Genomic DNA, 20,470 nt, shown 5'->3' with positions numbered 1-20,470 from the left:
GGCTGACGAGCTCTGAGGCCATCACGGGCCAATCAGCTCCTTGTGCCTCGCTTTCCTCACCTGTCAGGCAAAGGTGCTGATGGTTTTAGTGATTTAACCAACACATGTACTGCACTTCCTATAATCCAGGCACCCCAGCTCATCACCGCAGTGAAAATGAGACTGTGGTATCAGCCCCATTTCAGAGGGGAGAAACTGAGGCACAGAAAGGTTAAGTAGAACACCCAGGACCCCTGGGGCTGCCACATGCCCCTGGACCTCCCACTGCTGTTGGGACATGAGCGTGTTCAGGAAGCGTGTGGTCACGTGAGATCTTTGCGTGAGCATGTGTGGGAAGTGTGTGGTCATGTGAGCTCTTTGTGTGAGCATGTTCAGGAAGCGTGTGGTCACATGAGATCTTTGTGTGAGCGTGTTCAGGAAGCGTGTGGTCACGTGAGATCTTTGTGTGAGCGTGTTCAGGAAGCGTGTGGTCACGTGAGATCTTTGTGTGCGTGTGTGTGGGAAGCGTGTGGTCACGTGAGCTCTGCGTGAGTGTGTGTGGGAAGCGTGTGGTCACATGAGCTCTTTGCGTGAGTGTGTGGGAAGCGTGTGGTCACGTGAGCTCTGCGTGAGTGTGTGTGGGAAGCGTGTGGTCACGTGAGCTCTTTGCGTGAGTGTGTGTGGGAAGCGTGTGGTCACGTGATCTTGCATCCGGTGCAGCGGCGCATCACCTACTGATGGAGAGAGTTTTGAGAAAGTCGGTGTTTGGTTGCGAACACCACAGAGAGCACTCACGCAAACCCAGACGGTGCCGCCCACGACAGCCTGAGGCCACATGGTGTCACCCGTTGCCCCAAGGCTACAAACCCGCACTGTGTGTTGCTGTGCTGAATACGAGAGGCAACTGTAACCCAACAGTGAGCATTTGTGTCTTTAAACACACCTGAACCTAGAAAAGGTGCAGCAACAATAGGTCTCATATTGTACAGGACCCTGTGGTATTATGGGTTCATTGCTGGCCTGAACATTGTTCCACGGTACGTGACTGTATTCTCTCAGTCCTCACTGTCGCCGTCAACCTCAACATCAACTATTCCCACAGCTTCTGTCCTGCCAAACGCCCGTGGAGCTGCCCCTGGAGCAGGTGCCCCCACCGAGAGTGATGGAAAAGCCTGTCCTCGCCACCTCCAGGCACGGCCAGCAGCGAGCGGAGGGCTCTCCAGGAGAAGTGCTGGGTCTAAGCTCTGTCAGCGGCTGTTCCCGAGAGCCCGAGGTCCAAGCCCAACACGACTTGGAATAAATGATCAAGTTATGAATTAAACACAAGAGAAATGTAATTACTACAGGAGCCAGCTGAGAATAAAATGGATTACGCACATCACAGTCATTAAACGGTGATCACATGTGCCTTTCTAATGTGCTGCCGATTAAAATCAATCTAAGTGCAAATTATGGTTCTGAGTAATCGCTCCCTACGGTTCATCTTTTGTGTTCCCCAAGGAGCTGACACTGAGAGGAAGCACGAGGGCGCCCTCACAGCCTGCGCAGCTTCAGGGTCCACAGCCTTGAGCCTCCAGCTCAGCACAGAAACAGACCACTGTGTGGCCCTGGACTGGCGAGGATGCTGGCTGTCCTCAAGCTGTGGCCAGCTGTGTCCCCAGAGCTCTGCACAGGTGCAGTGGTTAACCCTTGCCATGCCCTATGATGGGGGTCCCTGTATGGGCCCCATTCACAGATGGGGACACTAAGTCAGGGGGTGACATGATCCACACAAGTTCAGACGACTTGGAAGTGGCAAAGCCAGGTTTCGACCCCCACTTCAGGATGGGCTAGGAGCCACCATTCACTGGGACACTGCACGACAACTGTGTGTGTGTGTGTGTGTGTGTGTGGTCACACGGTCGCATGCACACACATGCTGCTATCTGATGGGATGATGCCTGGATTTTGGCAGGTGCCCCAGATTTCTGCAGACTCATAGAATGTCCCACCATCCCCCTGAGTGGAGAGACTCAGTCCCTTCCGTGGTCTCCATGCTCATCTGTCCCCTCAGCAGTCACCACGCTCATCTGTCCCCTCAGCGGTCACCACGCTCATCTGTCCCCTCAGCAGTCACCACGCTCACGTGTCCAAATGCATGGGCATTTGGGGAAAGGGCCATCTGCCAGAGTCTACTCTGTGGCCCCGGCAATTCACAATTCTCCCTCACGCAAAATAAGTTCACCTTCTGCCCTGGCTGCCCTATGGTGTCTTTCCATGGTGACATCAAAGTCTGACTCAAGCCCAGGGTCATGTCCCGCAAGCCAGGTCCAGGTGTGGACAAGGTGCTGCAGGCGTGCGGCTCCCAGGTGCACCCCCTTCTCCATCTAAAGAGCTGTGAACTGAAGAGTTATCTGCCCCTGACAAGCTAACACCAGCAGTGGGACAGACATAGACCACACTGTCGGCTCCCCTTTCAAAGAGCAGGGAGGGAGAGGCACGCAGCAGTCTCCCGGGCATGCGGTCCTGAAATCTGGGTGAGTGAAGTTACCGGGCCGGGCTGAGGGCTCAGTCCTAGCTCAGGGGATGGCTCTCCAGGGCCGCCCTGCCGTCTGAGCTCTCAGTTCCATCCTCTGGGTCAACCTCCCTTTTCCATAAAATTAGTTCATCCTTGTAGCTGAAAAGTTTTTGCAAACTACCAAAACTCACCCAAGAAGAAACAGATAAAGTGAATAGTCCTGTATTTATTAAAGAAATTGATTTTTTTTTTCAATGAGACCTTCTGAAAAAGAAATCTCCAGGCCTAGATGTCTTCATTGGTGAATTCTAAGTAACATCAATTTATGCAATCTCTTCTAACAAATATACAAAGGGATGGGGGCACTGCAATTACCACACAGCCTGGTGATTTTACCCAGAGAGATAAAGCCCATACATGGATATTTGAGCACAGTCAATACAGGAACCTGCACAGGAGATAAAACAGTACACGAATTAACACACACACACACACGAGTGTGTACACACAGCTTAATACACACACACACGAGTGTGTACACACGGCTTAATACACACATGAGTGTGTACACATGGCGGCTTAATAAACACGCACACAAGTGACACGGCTTAATACACACGCACATGAGTGAGTACAAGCAGAACAATGGAATCAGAATAAGGTTGATGGGCTGGCTGTTTGTGATATCAAAGTACAGTTTTGTAGAATGTTACCATTGGGGGAGACTGGGCAAAGTGTGCAAGGGATCTCTTTGTATTGTTTATTTCTTACAGGTGCATAGAAGTCTAACATTATTTCAACTTAAATAAAAGAAGGCCAGGAAGGGTGGCTCATGCCTGTAATCCCAGCACTTTGGGAGGCCAAGGGATCAGTTGAGCCCAGGAGTTACAGACCAGCCTGGGCAACAAAATTTACACAAATTATCTGGACGTGGTGATTTGTGCCTATAGTCCCAGCTACTCAGGATGCTGAAGTGAGAGGATCAGCTGAGCCCTGAGCCTGGGGAGGCTGAGCCTACAGTGAGGCGTGTTCACGCCACCGTACTCCAGCCCAGGTGACAGAGTGAGACCCTGTCTGGAAAAACACAAAGAGGATGAGACATTTCCCAAGTTATTTTATGAAGCCAGCATCACCCATATACCAGAACCAGATAAAGGCAGTACAAGAAAATAAAACTAGAGATCAATATCTTTCATGAACGTAGACACAAAAATCCTTAACACAACACCAGCAAATTGAATCCAGCAATATTTAAAAGCATAGCCCATGATCAAGTGTGGTGTATCCTGGGGGGTGGGGGCCAGGCTTAACATTCCGAAAGCGACCAGCGCAATCTACCACATCAACGCTGAAGACCTCCTGTAGGGTTGTGTCAACAGACTCAGAAACGGCCATCAAAGCTCAACACCCATTTGTGGTTAAAAAAAAAAAAAAAAACTGTCAGCAAACTAGAAATAGAAGGTGAACCTCTTCAACAGATAAAGGGCTTCTATTAAAAAAATACATGCAGCTAACATCATACTTCACATTGAGAGGTGGACTGTTTTCTCCTAAGGTGAGGAACAAGTAAAGGATGCCTTCTCTCACCATTCCCATTGACATTGTACTGGAGGTTCCAGCCAGTGCACTAAGGCAAGAAAAAGAAATGAAAGGAATATAGGTTGGAGAGGAAGAAATAAAAACTCTCCCTCTTCACAGATGACATGGCTGTTTATGTAGAAATCCCATGGCATCTGCACAAAAGTGGGCCTAGCAGGTTTCATGACACAGGGTCAGCACACGAGACTCAACCATCATCTCTATACTCCAGCAGAGGGCACTGGGAAATGGAATTTCAAATACAGCAGCAGTTTCTATGAACGTTAAACTCAATCATTATAAAAACACTGTGGGTCCTATGGCTCTTCCTCGGGTTCACCGCATCAGCCCAAATCACGATCTACAAATCTTGTCAAGACGAGCTCTCCTCTCCTGGGGGATTCCTGGGGGTTGCCCTGGAACAACTCCCCAAAGATTCTTAGAAACTCTGTGTTTCGTGTAGAGGGTCTTTAAGGTATACCCTGAAGATCCACTGCAGACCTTTCCTTTATTCGAGAGAGTCTATGAATAATCGCTTGAAACTTTTCTGATGTTTTAACAGAGGAGTTTTGAGCCACACCCTTGACTCCCTCCTTAGACCCTCTGCTGCTGCTGTGGCCTGGGCCTGACGTCCTTTCATTAATTTAAGAATCCTTTGCCACCTGGAGAATCTTGGAATCAGAAAGTGTTTTTTATTTTATTTTTAAAGCTATTGTGCAGTAAAACTGGCTTGTAAAAAGTGATTCCATAAACCAGCATGGTGGCTCACATCTGTAATCCCAGCACTTTGGGAAGCCGATGCAGGAGGATCGCTTGAACTCAGGAGTTCAAAACTAGCCTGGGCAACATAGCAAGACACCCTATCTACAAAAAATACAAAAATTAGCTGGGCGTGGTGGTGCATGGTAGTCCCAGCTACCTGGTAGTCCCAGCTACCTGGTAGGCTGAGGTGGGAGGATCACTTGAGACCAGGACGTCAAGCCTGCAGTGAGCCATGATTGTACCACTGTACTCCAACCTGGGTGGCTGAGGGAGAACCTGTATCAAAAAAAAAAAAAAGGAATTTGATGAGTTTTGACACATGTATGGATTTGTGGAACCACGTCCACCATCAGGACACAGATAGCTTCGTGACCCAGAGCAGCTCCGCCATGCTACTTTTTTGTTGTTTATTTGTCTGAGACAGAGTCTCGCTCTGTCGCCCAGGCCAGAGTGCAGTGGTGTGATCTTGGCTTGCTGCAGCCTCTGCCTCCCAGGTTCAAGCGATTCTCCTGCTTCAGCCTCTGGAGTAGCTGGGATTACAGGCATGCGCCACCACGCCCTGCTAATTTTTGTACTTTTAGTAGAGATGGGGTTTCATCATGTTGGCCAGGCTGGTCTCGAACTCCTGACCTCAAGTGATCTGCCTGCCTCGGCCTCCCAAAGTGCTGGCATCATAGGCGTGAGCCACCGTGCCCAGCCCCATGCTACTTTTAAAAGCCACAGTTTCCTCTCCACCCTAGCCCCTGGCAACGGCTTGTCTCCTCTCCATCCCTGCAGCTTTGCCTTTTGGAAGCTGTCGCGTAAATGAAACTATACACTACTAACCTCTGGGGTCTGGTTCTTTTGCTCAGCGTGGTGCCTCCCAGGCTTGTCCCTGTTGCATATTAACAGTGCCCCCCTCTCACAGCTGAGGCTATTGCGTGGCTGTAAGACTATTTATCCTTTCACTCCCTAGAGGACATTTGGGTGGTTTCCAATTTTGTTGATGATTGTGAAAATTCGCTTGAACCCGGGAGTAAGAGGCTGCAGTGAGCGGAGATTGCACCACTGCACTCCAGCCTGGGTGACAGAGCAAGACCCAGTCTCAAAGAAAAAAAAAAAAAAAAAAAAAAAAAGAATAGCGCTATAAGAAACATTTGTGTACAAGATTTTGTGTGAACATAATTTTGCCTTTCTCTAGGAGTGGAATTTCTGTGTTATAAGAAGGTGCCGGTCTAACTTTATAGTAAACTGTTGAGCTGGGTTCCCAAGCGGCCGTATTGTTCTCCATGTCTACTGGCGACAGGTGAGTGTTCCAGGTACCAGAGTCCTCATCAGCACTTGGCATTGTCAACAGCTTTCTTTTAAATTCTGTTAAGTCCTGACTTCTTTAATTTTATCTAAATTTTGCTTGAAAACTAAAGTTAAAAAACAAAACCCTCTCTTCTCCTTCTTATGCACAGCTGCAATAAAGCCTGCTGGCGTTTCTGCCTGGAGTTGCCGCTCGCCCAGGGCATCTGCACGTTTTCTGCCTCTGTGTCCCTGCAGCCCACAGCGCTGCATAACCTACTGTTCCTGTCTTCTGAGGTTTTCCCTTCCCCAGTTTCCATCAACCTTTGCCTCACTTTCTTTCAAGCCGTTACTGACAGCAGAGGACCTCAGGCTTAAAACAGCATCGTTACTTCTTTCCTTCCCAAATCTGCAGGTGTGGCTAGGTGGGAAGGGCTGATTCCCTCCCCTACAGGGGGAGTGGGGACAGAGAGCCCAGCTGGGGACTGGAGCACCCAAGATGGCACCCCCATCACGGCGGACTCGGCCTGGCTGACAGCTGGTGCCAGAGCGGGGGCTCGTGGCCTGGGCTTCCTCACAGCGTGGCGCTGGGTTCCCAAGGTGAGCGTGCCCAGAAGGCACTGCCAGTAGAAGCTGTGTCACCTCTGCCATGAGGCACTCCCAATCGCCTGCCAGGCTCAAAGAGAGGGTGCACAGACCCCACCTCCAGCAGAGGGAATGGGACGTATTGTGGCCGTTGTTGGAAAATATCTGCCTTAGTGGGGTTGGAGTGCAGGTCTCTACGTCCCCTTCCTGCCTCCTGCCATCCTAAGGAAGTGAGCAGGGAGGGAGATTGTGGTGCGCCTGAACACGGGGCCCACACATGCTCTCCTGGCAGAGTTGCAGTTAGTTATGGAACAGACACAGATACACCAACAGATCTCCACGGTCTACAGGAGTGAAAGCACATGGCAGGCAGTCGGCGATGAATGCATGGATGGATGTATTTAATCATAGCTTTACTGAGATATAAGTCACATCCCCAAATATTCACCCTTTAAAGTGTACAATTCGGTTTTTTAAGCTGTTCACAGAGCTGTGCAACCATCACCATTATCTAACTCCAGAACATTTCATCACTGCACCAAAACGCCCTGCACCCATGACAGTTGCCCCCGCCTCACCTTCCCCCAGCCCTTGGCACCATTAGTCCATTTTCTGTCTCTACAGATTTGTCCATTCTGGACATTTCTTATAAAAGAATCACAAAACACATGGCCTTTTGTGTCTGGCTTCTTTCACTGAGCATGTTTCAAGGTCCACGTGCACCTGCACACCATAGCGCGGGGCTTCATTCTTTCTGACTGACAGCCAAGCGAGACCCACTGTGCGGACCGCCAGCGTTGATTTACCTACTCATCAGCCAGCTGACATTCCGGCTGGTGCACTTTTTGACTATTATGAGCAACATTGCTGTGAACATTTGTATGCATGTCTTTATGTGGACATATGTCTTCATTTCTCTTGGGTAGATACTAGGAGATTGCTGGGTCATCTGCTAATTCCTTGGTTAACTTTTTGATGAACCGCCAAACTGTTTTCCAAAGTGGCTGTGCCATTTTACCGTTTTACATTCCCACCCACGGTGTGTGAGGAGTCCAAGTTCTCCACGACTTGTGGTTTTCTGGTTTTGTTTGTTTGTTGCTTTTGTTTTCGATACAGTCAGTGCTGTGGCTTTGGTTTACACTTCCCTGAGTGGGAAAATCTTGAGCATCTTCTCCTGGGCTCATTGGCCTTTTCTATGTCTTTTGTGATGCAATAAAATTCAAATCCTTTGCCCATTTTTAAATTGGATCATCCTTTAATTGTTGGGTTGTAGGAATTCTTCTTATCATTATTTTGAGAAAGAGTCTCACTCTGCCACTTTTAAATTGGATCATCCTTTAATTGTTGGGTTGTAGGAATTCTTATTATTATTATGAGAAAGAGTCTTACTCTGCCACCCAGGCTAGAGTGCAGTGGCACAATCATGGCTCACGACAGCCTTGAACTAATTTTTTTTTTTTTTTTTTTTTTTTTTCAGAGACAGGGTTTTGCTATGTTGCCCAGTTTGGTCTCAAACTCCTAGGCTCAAGGGATCTGCTTGCCTCAGCCTCCCAAAATGCTGGGATTATAGGCGTGAGCTAGAGTGCTTGGCCAAATTCAATGATTATTTTTAATAATTTTAATAATTTTTAATAATTTTAATAATTTTTAATATTTTTAATAATTTTTAATATTTTTAATAATTTTAATAATTTAATAATTTTTAATAATTAAATGCACACAAGAATAAGAGGAACTTGGTCCAACAACCAGAAAATTTGACATTTCCAGCCGCTATTGGCGTCTGACTCTTGAAGAGCATTTAATGCACAGCACACAGGAGGTCCCAGTAGCCCTCATCCCAGCAGCCGTGGAAAATCTCTCGATGGATAACCAAGTGGGCTTGGAGGACTCCTGCCTGCCTCTCCCTCTCCCAGGATGCATGTCTTTCTTCTCCCCACAGGCAGCCGGGCCCTGTGGCCCGCACCTTCCTGGCTAGTCCCAGGGGCTCCTCCCAGGATGTGGGAGGACAGGGGCCGGCCGTGGGAGGCAGCCAGGACCCAGGCCAGCATGGAGCTGAGGGTGTACCCAGGGCCCATGTGCCCGTCAGGCTGGGTGCGCCCGTGATCCCGGAGAAGCGGGGGGGCTGTGTGGGCATCTGCAGATGCCTTCTGGCCTCTGTGGCAGGGCCAGGAGCCACACGCTCCCTGCACTGAGTCACACAGAGGCTGGGTCACCAGGCCTGGGGGGCTGGGGCCGGGACCAGGCTGCAACCAGACTCCTCTCTGCCCCTGTGTCCCAACTGTCCCTGTTAGCCATCTGCTCCTGTCTCCTCCCTGGGCCTGAGTCAGAGCCAGGCCGATTGTCAATGGGGAAAGCAAGGGGAGCTTAGATTGAAGCGAGGGCAGCGGAGCTCAAGAGCTGCAGAGACCCCGCAGCTCTTGGGAGCTGCCTGAGGGGTGGGAGAGCCTGAGCGGGTGTCCAGCAGCCCGGGCTGCCCACCGGAGGGGCCCTCCTGGACCTGGGAAGGGAATCTGGGCTTGGTGGCCTCATCCATCACGCACCGCAAAGTCTCGCTGCCTGCAGGGAGATGGACACCTTGCGATGCCGATGAGCAGCCCAGCATACACCCAATCGCTTTGGGGGCCGCTCCCTGGAATACCTGCCCTCCATCCTGGGCCGGAGCCTCCACTATGTGCCCTGTGCGAACGTGCTGGTCCTCTTCCTTCCCTCTCTGTCCTCTCTGCAGCTCGGGGCGTTTCTCTTCCTTCCCGGCATCCAGGGTGGGGGCAGGGCATGGAGCGGGGCAGGGCATGGAGCGGGACAGGGCATGGAGCGGGGCAGGGCATGGAGCGGGACAGCCCTTGGAGCCCCCAGACCGGAGTCGAAACTCTACAGCCTCCGTCAGCTCGGCGGCCGTCACAGAACCATAGCCTGGTGGCTCAAACAATGGACGTGCCCACATTCTGGAGGCCCGAAGCCCACGAGCAAGGCTAGGCTCCCAGGGAGGGTCCTCTCCTTGGTCTGCAGACGGCTGTCTTCTAGCCGTGTCAGCACATAGAGGAGAGAGGAGCTTGGTCTCTTCCTCTTCTTACAGGGCTACGAATCCCATCGGGGTGCCACCCTCACCCCCTCATCTCACCCTAGTCACCTCCCGGAGGTCCCAGCTCCTAACACCATCACACTGGGAGCTGGGGCTTCGACCTACGAACTTGGGGATGCTGTCAGTCCACAGCCCCTGCCTCTGCCCATTTGCCACTGCGAGACATCGGGGAACACACAGGGCCGCTCAGACCCTTGGAATCATCATCATCTGTGAGTCAGAGACCATCCCGACCACTGGCAGCGGAGAGGATGCACCACCTTTGGTGGCCAGACCGCGTGTGCCGCCTCCCTCCCATCCCTTCTCCACTCAGTGTCCCTGGGCTCTTCCCCGCTTTCCCTGATGTGAGGACGCAGCCTCTTCCACCTGCTCAGTCCTGAGGTCCCTGGGTTCCATCTGGATCTGCCCAGCCTTCCCGGATGAGCTCCTCTGACCAATCTCAGCTCAGCCCGCAGGCTGACAGCTCCCATGAGTCTCCCCGAGGGCCCTGGGGACACCTCCACACGGATGCTCAGTGCCACACGCCTCTGACAGGTGCGGCCAGCTGTGCCCCAACACCCACACTCCGGCACCAGAACGCCTCCTTCAGCTGGGAGCACGGCTGGTTCCTGCCTCCCCCACCACTCACTGGGACCACGGGACATAGCCCTGAGCAGAGGGCATGAGAGCAGGCGTCCACTGAAACGGTCTCGTGGGACTCTACGAGGAGATGGCTGGCGCCTTCCACCCTGATTCCCTCCTGCCCCAGCCCAGTGGCCAGGAGCCAGCCACTGCCATAGACGAGCCTGGGGAGTGAGGTCCATGCCCATGGAGAACGGGTGAGTGGTGAAGGACTGGCCCTTGTTTTGTGCTGTTGCCCAGTGTGTTGGTTAGCTACAGCTGCAGAACAAACTGCCCCAGAATTTAGTGACTTTTCACAGCACACATTGACTATGGCAAAGCCTTTGAGGGTCCAGAATTCAGGCGCCACGGAGCTGGGTCTCTGACGTGTCTGCAGTCCAGGTGTTGCAGGGTGTCGTCCCCTCTTGGTTGGCTCACGTGGCCCTTGGCAGGATTCTGGTCCTTGAAGGCCGGGGGCTGAGCATCTGGTTTCTTGCCGACCGTGGGCAGAGGCCAGTTCCTGGCCATGTGGGGTTCCCACCAGGGCAGCCCTTGAGAAGAGAGGCGAGAAGGTGGGCTGGGCGGTGTCGTGGACTCTCATAACCCGGTCAGGGATGTGGCATCTGCCCTGCACTAAGTCCTGCTTGTTGGAACTGGGTCCCAGTGACACTTGGAGGAGGCAGGTCACTGGGAGCCAGCACTGCCCAGCATGCCCGAGCCTCATCCTGACCCCTGCTCCGAGATCTCTGGACTCCTGATAAACATGGCAAAGGTGGGACCTGGTGAGGTTCCTCGTCCTCCCCACTCCCTTCTGAGTGGCCATCTGCTTCCCTGGCCCCCCAGAGCCCCCGTACTCCCTCTAGGGTCTGTCCCTGCACTCCCCTGTCCCCTCCCTCGGGAAGTTTCTCCCTGCACCCCCTGCTCCTCATCATTTCCCAACTCGGCCCTCCGTGCCCCGCCATGCCCCTCCCTGGCCCAGCAGTCACAGCAGTCAGTCACAGCAGTGAGCTCCACACAAGCATCCCGGTGAGCCCAGGTTCCCTCTCCTTATGGCTGTGTTTTATCTCCTTACTTGGCAAATCAAAATGTCACCAGCACTGGATTGAACCCTAATTTGGGGGGGATCTTGACCGACGCATTGGGTTTTGAGAACTCCTGGCAGGTGCTGCAGACTGTGAGCACCGGAGGGCGAGGGTGGCGTCCATCCTCAGTGCTGAGGACCACCTGTGGGTTCTGATCTGACCCACCTGAAACTAAGTCCTCAGAGAGGCCCTGGGGCTGCAGGGCTCAGCGAGTGGGAAGGGTTTGGCCATAGGGAGCTCCGGATGGCAGGGGTCTCTTCTAAGAACACCAGTCCTGTGGGACCTGCACCCACCCTTATGACCCTGTGCATCATCATCTCCTAAAGGCCCTGCCTCCAAACACAGCCATGCTGGGGCCGGGGGTTCAACATATGGCTCTGGGGGACGCAAGGCATTTGACACCAGCTGTTCACCTCATGAATAACGAGGGAAATGTAACGCAAGATAAGGAGCGATTTTACTGTGACACGTTTATATTTTATAAGAACGTATGTACTCATGTATGTATATTTGTATGTGCAGTCAGCTCTCCGTACCCTCCAGTTCCGTCTCCCACAAAAACTGCATTTTCCATCCAAGGGGGGATGAATCCTCAGGTGGGGAGCCTGTGGATAAGGAGGGCCGACTTTTCATATCCGTGGATTCCACAGGGCTGACTACAAGATTTGGGCCAAGGATGACGAGACCACCAAACTCTGCAAACTCAAGAAATAAAGCACACAGTACGGGGACGCAGGCTTAAATAACAAAATATATTTCGATATGCACAGTTTTAACTGAGGACACACAAGCCTTCCTCAGGCTGCAGGCCCGCACCCTCCCAGTGGCATTCACAGCCCCTGCAGAGTTTGCCCTCATGCACACCACACATGATCCGGTATAAAACACATTCTATAAATATGTTCTGGTGCAAAATGTGTCCACAAATATATATTTATGCAAGTTCCTCCCACCCACTGAAGGGCCGTACAGCTCTGAGGACAGGAGGTCACAGCCGACTTTAAACCACAGGTTAAGTAGAAGGTCTCAGGTCAAATAGAAGTTTCCATGTGATTGCATCACCCAAGGGCACTGTTCTGTCATCAGGAAATGCCGAGTGCCTGCCGTGGCCGTGTGTGCGTGGGCGGTGGTCAGACGCTGCTCTGGAGCTGGCTATCCGTGGCACTGTTAGGGGCCGAGGACTGGCTGGGTAGACAAGTTTCCAGGCCATCTGAAGACTCCGACAGGGGCTTGTATAAGCAGCAGGCTATGGCAAAGAAGAGGACGCCCAGCACCTGGGGAGAGAGGAGCCCGCTGGACCTCGTGGGGAGCCCGGCCAGAGCCTTTGGACACTGGTGGGCCTGTCCCAGTCCTGTCCCTGCCCCAGCCTGCAGCACCCTCACCAGGTCCACGGAAACCCATCCTGCTCTGAGAGGGTATCTTTCCCATATAACCGGTCTGTAGAGCGGACGCCAATATTGTTAAAGAGGGAATGAAACACACCCTTTGACTAAAAACAGAGGCACAGGATTGGGGGGCTTGTCATGGGTTGAATAGTGCCAGACATCTGTGAATGGGACCTTTTTTGGAAATAGGGTCTTTGCAGATGTAATTAAGGATTTGAGATGAGATCATCCTGGATCTAAGGTGGGCCCCAAATCCAATGACTGGTGTCCTCATGAGAGAAAGGAGAGGAAGACTTGAGGCAGGGACAGAGGGAAAGGCCACACGCAGCTGCAGACAGAGCCGGAGCGGCAGAAGGAGCCAGCCCTGCCCCCACATTGATTCTGACTTCTGGCGTCAGATCTGTAAGCGAATCTGGTTCTGCTACGTTAGGCCACCCCGTTTGCGGTCCTTCGTCGTGGCGGCCACAGAACCTCACACAGAGCCAGTCGCCGGTCGCCACCACAGCCGGGGTTTGAGCCCCGGTGCCGCCATCATGGGCAGTTCTTAACCTTCAAGGTCTTGGTTTCTTTGTCAACAATGAGGGGCCGCACCGACTTTGCAAGGCAAGAGGACGATGTGGCAGGAATCCCACGTGGGTCCCAAAGGCGGTGAGGTCCAAGCACGGATGCTGCCGCAGTGCCCACGCAGAGTACATGTGCACCACTATGACTTCCACGCTGGGCGTGGGCCAGAAATACCCACCATGCCTCCTGGAGTGTCAGCCTGGCTGATGGCCCTGAGCCTGCATTCAGGGAGCGAGGCTGCTTTGACTCGGCGCAGGAGAAAGTGGAATGCGAGGGGGTGTTTATAAGGAGACACTGTGTACTCCCCCGCTAAAATTAACATGGACGCATGCACGGCTGAGGCCAACTCTGACCCTCAGGACATGGCTCCCACTGGCTGTGCTGAGCCCAGGGGATGGCTGCGTGTGGAGGGCTCTCAGCCTGCTGCTCCCAGCTAAGGGATGCATCCAACACAGCAAAGAGAGACTCTGGGGGCGGCTCCCTGGGAACGTACAGTAGCCCCCTCATCTGCAGACACTGAGACCCCTGTGGACGCGTGAGTCAAGGGTGGTACTGAGCCCAGCCAAGGAACCACACCTTCTCGCTGAAGGAAGCGCCTCCAGCTTCCCGTCGGCAGAGCTGAAAGGCGGCGTGAGTGCTCCGGTGCTTTGGGGCCATGATTAGGTAAATAAGGGTGGCTTGAACATGGCACTGTGATACGGTAACGGGGGATGTGGTAACCACACCGGCTAAGTCATTAACAGGTGGTGGCATGGACAGCCTGGACACGCTGGACAAAGGTTATGTCTTATGAAGTCATCTGGTCAATTTCCTGATGCTCAGGTGCCTTTGGGCCTCCCCAACCACCACCACTCCCTGAGCAGAGACGCGCCTAACAGAGTCATCCGTTATTTTATGCCAAAGCGAAAGGCGTATCACAGAGGGCTTGAGCCTTAGTATCCAATATCCCCAAAGCTCCCTGCAGAATAATTTCCGATCTTGCCTTCTTCCAAAGTTGGACAAAGTGAGAATCCGAGTCCTGGGCAGGACCAAGACTTCACCAGACGGTGCAGAACGGCGCATGCTTTAAAAGTTATGAACTCTTTGCTGCTGGAATTTCCTATTTAATACATTCAGACTGTGGGTGACCTCGGGTAACTGAAACTGCGGAAAGTGAAACCTCAGATGAGGGGGAAACCGAGGTATATTTCTCTTTAACCCACTGCTTCTCTCCAGAGCCACGCAAGGCCCTGCTCAGACTCGCCTATTTTCTGCTAATCCCAGGGGAGGTGAACCAGCTGGGCTCCTTTCCTTTCTCTAACCTCCCTCCTGGAAAGCCTGAGGCCAGGGATTCCTGCAGGATGAACTTTCCTGAGTCCATCACCCAAGGAAGAGCGTCAAGATCCTCTGAATAGCTGGCCCTGGATCCGCATTTTATTTAGAAGGTTTTGTGCTTTATCCTCTAATGGGGGCAAATTCCAAACACAAATACTGTGCTTCCTCCCAGGTAGCATATGCCAAGAGTCACAACAGAAAGTTTGTTAGCTTGAAAAATGAGGGCCAGACTAAGAGATCCAAAGGAATTCAAGGCGCACTGATCATGGAGAGGCTGCAACCTGCCCGCCGGCCCCCCAGACCGAGGCCCGGAGTGGACCAGCTAGTCAAGCCGCTCTAACAGGAGGAGCTGCTTCTTATTTCTGCAAAGCTTTTAGTTAACGGGCACCCTGGGAACGTGCAAGGCCACACTGTGGAGGGGCAGCCTCAGGAGGTGGGAGAGGGAGCAGCGTCTGGGCCTGGGCTTTGCTGGAGTTGCTGGGGGCCTGGACAGTGAACCCCAGGAGGAGGCCCTGCAGCCGGCCTGCCTCCCCCCTACAACCAACTCATGAGGAATGTGGGAAGGGCCTTCTAGAAACCAGCTGCAGGGACATCTGTGATGTACCAGGCTGTGGTCCAAGCTTCTGGAAGATTGCGGCATATCTGGAGCCCCCAGCCACCCTCAGAGCAGACCCTCTGTCCCCTCCCTGGGCCTGCTTACCTTGTACAGGAGCCCCATGATGAGTATGTAGCGGCTCATGGCCGAGTTCTGGTACACCAAGCAGGAGCCCTGCTGGCCACACTGGTCCTGCCACAGCAGACAGGCCTTGTCGATCACCCAGCCGAAGGCGATGGGCCCCGGGATGCCCCCTGCGGAGAGAAGCCCACTCAGCACCCACACTCCCGGTGGGCAGGGGCCAGGCAGCCAAGAGGCCTGGAATGATGGGCTCTGGGAAGGTGATACTGGCCGTTGGAGTTCTCAGGGGGTGCAAAGAGGGCTTAAATGTTCCTTTCTTTGGGCATTCGGCATTGGGGCTGCAAGTTTCCCATGACCTCCCAGGGAAAGCCTTTGGGCAAATAAAGGACGATGGGCCCCTCTAGTGGACAGTTAGGGAATGGACCCCTTCCCAGGCAGGAGCAGCCTCCTGCTGGGAAGCACATCCACTTGGTAGTTAGACACTTGCCCATGCCCTTGTGCAGTGAGCACACTGCGCAACTGACCATGGCTTCCTCACACTGCACAGTACCTAGTATTCTAACTACAATCCACTGGATTCCCAGGGCAAAGGATCTCTGAGGGTCACGGACACATCTGCAAAAGAAAACCACAGCGTCAGCACCCACAGAAGTGGGGTTGCATGCCAAGTCACCCCCCAGGCCAGCGGCCTCCTGGACCAGCCCCCAGCCACATCGTCACCTTCCCAAGTGGGAAGCCCCTCGTCAGAGGTCAGAGACAGTGAGGTCTCTCCTGCCACCAGTGACAGACAGGCCCGCTTAGACCTGGGTGTTTCCTGGAGTGCTCCTGTCTCAGGATCTGCAGAGCTCCGCCTCAGGGTGCTGCAAGGGAAGCTTTGGGCAAGCGCACACCCGACCCCGGCTTACCGTAGAGTTGCCGTTAGTGCAGGAATGCTGCTGAGGAATGTAAAGAAAATTACAACGAATATGAAAACCAGAAGGAGGGGCTTTCTCTGACAAGTTGAAGTGCATTTCCCTGCAGTGGCATGGCCAAAACCAGAGGAAAGATTCTGAGGGACACAGCTACAGTCTCGGTACACCTGGGAAGCCCAACAATAGCTCCGATTACAAGGGGAAGGCACGGGGGCCCCTTCCCAGGGTCCAGGGGAGGACAGGGGCGGTAGGCAGCGGCCCCACTCACCTTCTGGCCGTCCACATTCGTCTCCGTGGCTGCAGGGCACCCTGCGTGGCACAGTGAGAAGTACATGAGGCCGTCCGAGCCGCACACAGGGCTGTAGTGCTCTGGCTGGCAGCTGCAGGCAGCGTTGCAGGGAGCCGTTAGGTTCAGGTGGCCTTCAGGCAGGAGGCTGCAGAGCGGAGACAAGCGAGTGGTGGGGTCCAGGCCAGAGCCATGCTGGCACCCAGCAGGCACAGGGTCAGCCTTGGGGCTTGTCCCCTTGCAGCCTGCATTTTGGGTCTACAAACTTGCCAAGCTTGCACCACCCCCAGCACGCTGGGCACTCACGCTGGGCACTGCCTTCTGGTGACAAAATGTTTTCCTTCTCACGCAAGGAAGGCACACCCATGCCCCCCAGCACCGTCCGCCTGATGCACAACCCCTTTCCCTAGTTCATTTGTTTTTGGACAGGCAACATGTTCATATGGATCAAATGCAAACATTAGGAAAGAAAGAATACCAGGTACACAAAGGCAGCCTTGCGGCCCCGGCCCCACCCCAGTCCTCGGTTCTCCAGCCACAGGCCGGCTGTGTTTGGAGGGGTCGTCTGCACGTACATGCCCCTCGGCAGTCACAAACATCTGCACTTCTCACTTGAATCAGAGCACACTGCGCCCATTGTCCAACTCCTTCCTTTTTCCCACTTCACGGCGTGTCTTGGCAGTGGCCCAGGATGAGCTTCCTCCATTCCTTCGTGGGTAGGGCCTCTGTTGTGAGGACAGCGTAGTGACCCCGTCCACCCTGATGACTCTTAGGTTGTTTCCGATAATGCCACAACGGCCACTTTGTGCTTCTTGGCCTTGCACGGCACCTGCAGGTGCACTCACTCCTGGGGCCTGCAGGGCAGGGCCGAGGTGCAGGCTACCTGCGTGTATTTTGGATATTCCCTAATTGCCACCTGACCAGCAGGTCCCCCTCCCATTCCCAGCACACGGCAACGCCAGGAGCACATCCTGGGACACTTATGTCACCGAGAGACCAGTCTCAAGGACCCCGAACACTGGGGCTGTTGTTCCATTTAACAGAGCTACAGAGCAGAGGGCTGAGGCCCAGAGAGGCATATGACTGCCCGGGGGCACAGCCGGGACCTGAGCGCAGGCACTTCTAAGGGGTGGCATGGTGCCCTTCCATGTGGATGCTGCCAGGTGACCTGCTGAGCGGGTGTTGCCCTTGCTGCTTTCCTGTGATGTAGCCCTTTTCAAAACCACCTCTCCCAAGTGCTGCACCCCTCCTCCTCCATGCCCAGGGACCGCGGGTGCTCGGGGCCCCGACTCGTACCCAGGTGCCACCTGGCCCTCACCTCCCGCCGTAGCTGGCTGTGACGCCCGCCATGGGCACACTGGGGCAGTGCAGGGAGAAGACGAGGATGCCCAGCAGGCTGACAACGGTGCAGAACAGGCAGAACTTGATGACCGCGGAGCCCCGGAGCCTGAGCTTGTTCACAAAGAAGCCGCCCAGGAAGGTGCCGCCACCGCCCGCTGGCACCACCAGGTACCCTGGGGAGAGGGAGGGATTCAGCCTGGGACTCAGACAGGAGGCCGTGGTGGGAGAGGATGGCGCATCAGCCAGGTCCACTTTACAGATGGGGAAACTGAGGCATATAGGGATCAATTCCTGCCTGCATGGCAGCACGCAGCACCACACCTGAGTGCTCAGCTGCTGCGCTGATGGAGCCCTAGGAGGGACCTCTGTCCAGGGCCCGCAGCCGGGATGCCTCAGAGGCCGAAAGATGCAGGGCAGGGGCAGGGGCAGGGCTGGGGGAGGGGGGAAGGAGGAGAGCCCAGAGTACTCCAAGGTCAGCGGCCCCTGCCCCAGTGGGAAGCCAATGACTCCTCCAGTGCCCCCCACCCCCAGGGCAGCCACACCCCTCCTCCCCCAGGGGCCTCTGCTGAGTCCCTGCAGGCTAACTGACGAGGACATTTGTCGAAGCCTGAGTGGCCACCATCAGTACAAAATTGGGATTAGCTGGCATCTGGCTTCTGGGCCGACAAGTGGGGAGGGGACAGGTTTGGTGGGACGGGGGGGAGGGGACAGGTTGGGAGGCTCTCCAAAGGGCAGTAGAGCTGACCTCTGGGGGGGCTGTTGAGTATGGGAGTGGGGGCTTATGAGGTCAGCCCGGAGGGGCCAGGCCTGGATGGGCCTGTGGCGGAGGCAGGGGAGCCCTCATCTAATGTCCTCTTCCTGTCCAGATAACGGACCCTGAAAGGGTAGAGCACGGTAGATTGGCGGTGGTGGCCCACATGCCTGGCACCTCTGCCATGGCCCAGGGTACCCTGTGAACGCTGGCAGGAGGAAGAGCTCTGAGTAGGGGTCCCCACTTTCTGCAGACCTGCCCAGCCTGGGAAGGCCAGACTGCCTCTGGCACCGAGAAACCCCCAGCTGCACTGTCCCAGGAGGTCCTGAGGCACCAGCGCCTGGCTCATGGAACCGCCAGGTCCAAACTCTTCCTGCACCAAGTCACAGAAGCCAAGACTAGGTGGCTAGTGGGTGGAGCCCACCGTGGACCCTTCCACCTAGGGAGCATGTCCCACAAAGAGGGTGGGACCATCACTCCCCCGGCCTGTGGACAGAGTCGCTCAGCCCCCGTGGCGCTCTCCACACCTGCTCTGGCTGGTGGCCACTCCCCCAGGCCTGTGGACAGTCGCTCAGCCCCCGTGGCGCTCTCCACACCTGCTCTGGCAGTGGGGGTGGGAGGGCACTCACTGCCATGTGCCCTGTCTGGGTCTTTCTAGAAGATGCCCTTGAAGACTCTGTTTCTGAGAACTGATATAAAAGCAGAGGACCCCCAAGATTCAGAGTTTTCTCACCAAACAAGGTGGCAGCTTCTGAGGCCCTCAGGCTGAACTGGGACTCCAAGAACTTGGGGCTGAATGTGGACATGCCGGTGATGAGCGTGGCCTCGGTGGCCCCAGCCAGGCACAGCAAGATGAACGTGGGGTTCTTCAGGAGGAGCCAGATGGAGCTGGGCAGAGGTGGGGGTGTGGAGGAGACCGAGGGTCAGAGTGGGCCAGACCCAGGGTGCGAGGAGCCTGTTCCTGAGGCTGTCACCTCCCCTCTGAGCACAAAGGGCCCCCGTTCTGACAGGGAGTAGAGTGGGGTACAGGCAGGTGGGGGACACCCACACTTATTCCAGAGAAACCCAGGGGGCGCCAGGCTGAGCCTATGCCTGTGGCCCACTTGTCCTGAAAGCTGCAGTCCCTGATTAGGGAAAAACCTTATCAGTGCCTTGGCCAGAGCTTCAGCTCAGGTGGGGAGAGACCCCAAGTGACCCAGGACCCTGTTCCATCACTGGCCAGCAGCAGGGCCTGAAAATGAGAACTGGCTGGGGGAGGCAGAGGCTACCAAGTCCAGGACTGGATAGGCCCCGGGATAGGGGAACGGAATTACCAAGATGTGCGGCCAGTCCCCAACCACCAGCCCCCAGGAGAAGTGGGGCAGGAAGCCTCTGGGATTGGAATCCTCCGTCCAGGAGCCCCCGGGTGGACGGACCTGGCTGGCTTAGTTTGCACTTGGGGGCCAGTGGCCCTGGGGGTGGTGAGGCCTCAACCGGGGCAAGTCCTTGGTGCATGGGCCTGGAGCCCTGGGGGGAACTGTGGGAACTCTGAGCCCTGTCTGGCCCTGAGGGCTCAGCCTCCACATCTGCCTGTTGCGGTCCTAGCTGTGGGGTCTCAGGATGAGGACATGCGCCCTGGAAGCTGGAAAGGCCCCACATCAGGCCTTGCAGTTTCTAACCCAGGGGATGGCCGACAGCGGTGCGTCGGGGCTGCCCATCCCTGCACAGGAGGCCCTGGGGGGTGAATGGAGGCTCTCCCTGTTTTTGTTAGCATTGGAGGGCCGAGCAGGGCTAACCCCCAACAGCTGCTTAAGCGCATATAAGATGCT

General features: G+C 54.7%; 1 protein-coding gene across 4 annotated transcripts in view; it reads right to left on the bottom strand.

Moving 5' to 3' along the window:
* Positions 1-3,570: 3,570 nt before the first annotated feature.
* Positions 3,571-20,470, bottom strand: part of SLCO4A1 (solute carrier organic anion transporter family member 4A1) — a 38,831-nt gene continuing 21,931 nt past the window's right edge. Inside the window, exons 6-12 of one of the 4 annotated variants that reach the window (XM_054541951.2) lie at positions 19,396-19,550; positions 17,889-18,084; positions 16,553-16,718; positions 16,279-16,451; positions 15,924-15,988; positions 15,398-15,546; positions 3,571-5,092 (exon numbers count right to left, since the gene is read on the bottom strand). In XM_054541951.2, coding sequence (XP_054397926.1) covers positions 4,970-5,092; positions 15,398-15,546; positions 15,924-15,988; positions 16,279-16,451; positions 16,553-16,718; positions 17,889-18,084; positions 19,396-19,550 — 1,027 coding nt within the window. In that variant the 3' untranslated portion in view covers positions 3,571-4,969. Of the gene's footprint in view, positions 5,093-10,632; positions 10,904-12,167; positions 14,527-15,397; positions 15,547-15,923; positions 15,989-16,278; positions 16,452-16,552; positions 16,719-17,888; positions 18,085-19,395; positions 19,551-20,470 lie in introns of those variants that run through there. The other 3 variants (XM_054541952.2, XM_024239096.3, XM_054541953.2) reach the window with 3 other exon arrangements.

Source organism: Pongo abelii, chromosome 21 (assembly GCF_028885655.2).
Source record: "Pongo abelii isolate AG06213 chromosome 21, NHGRI_mPonAbe1-v2.0_pri, whole genome shotgun sequence".
NCBI lineage: Eukaryota > Metazoa > Chordata > Mammalia > Primates > Hominidae > Pongo > Pongo abelii.
The sequence above is the reverse complement of the archived record's forward strand: the minus strand, read 5'-3'. Positions and strand labels throughout refer to the sequence as shown.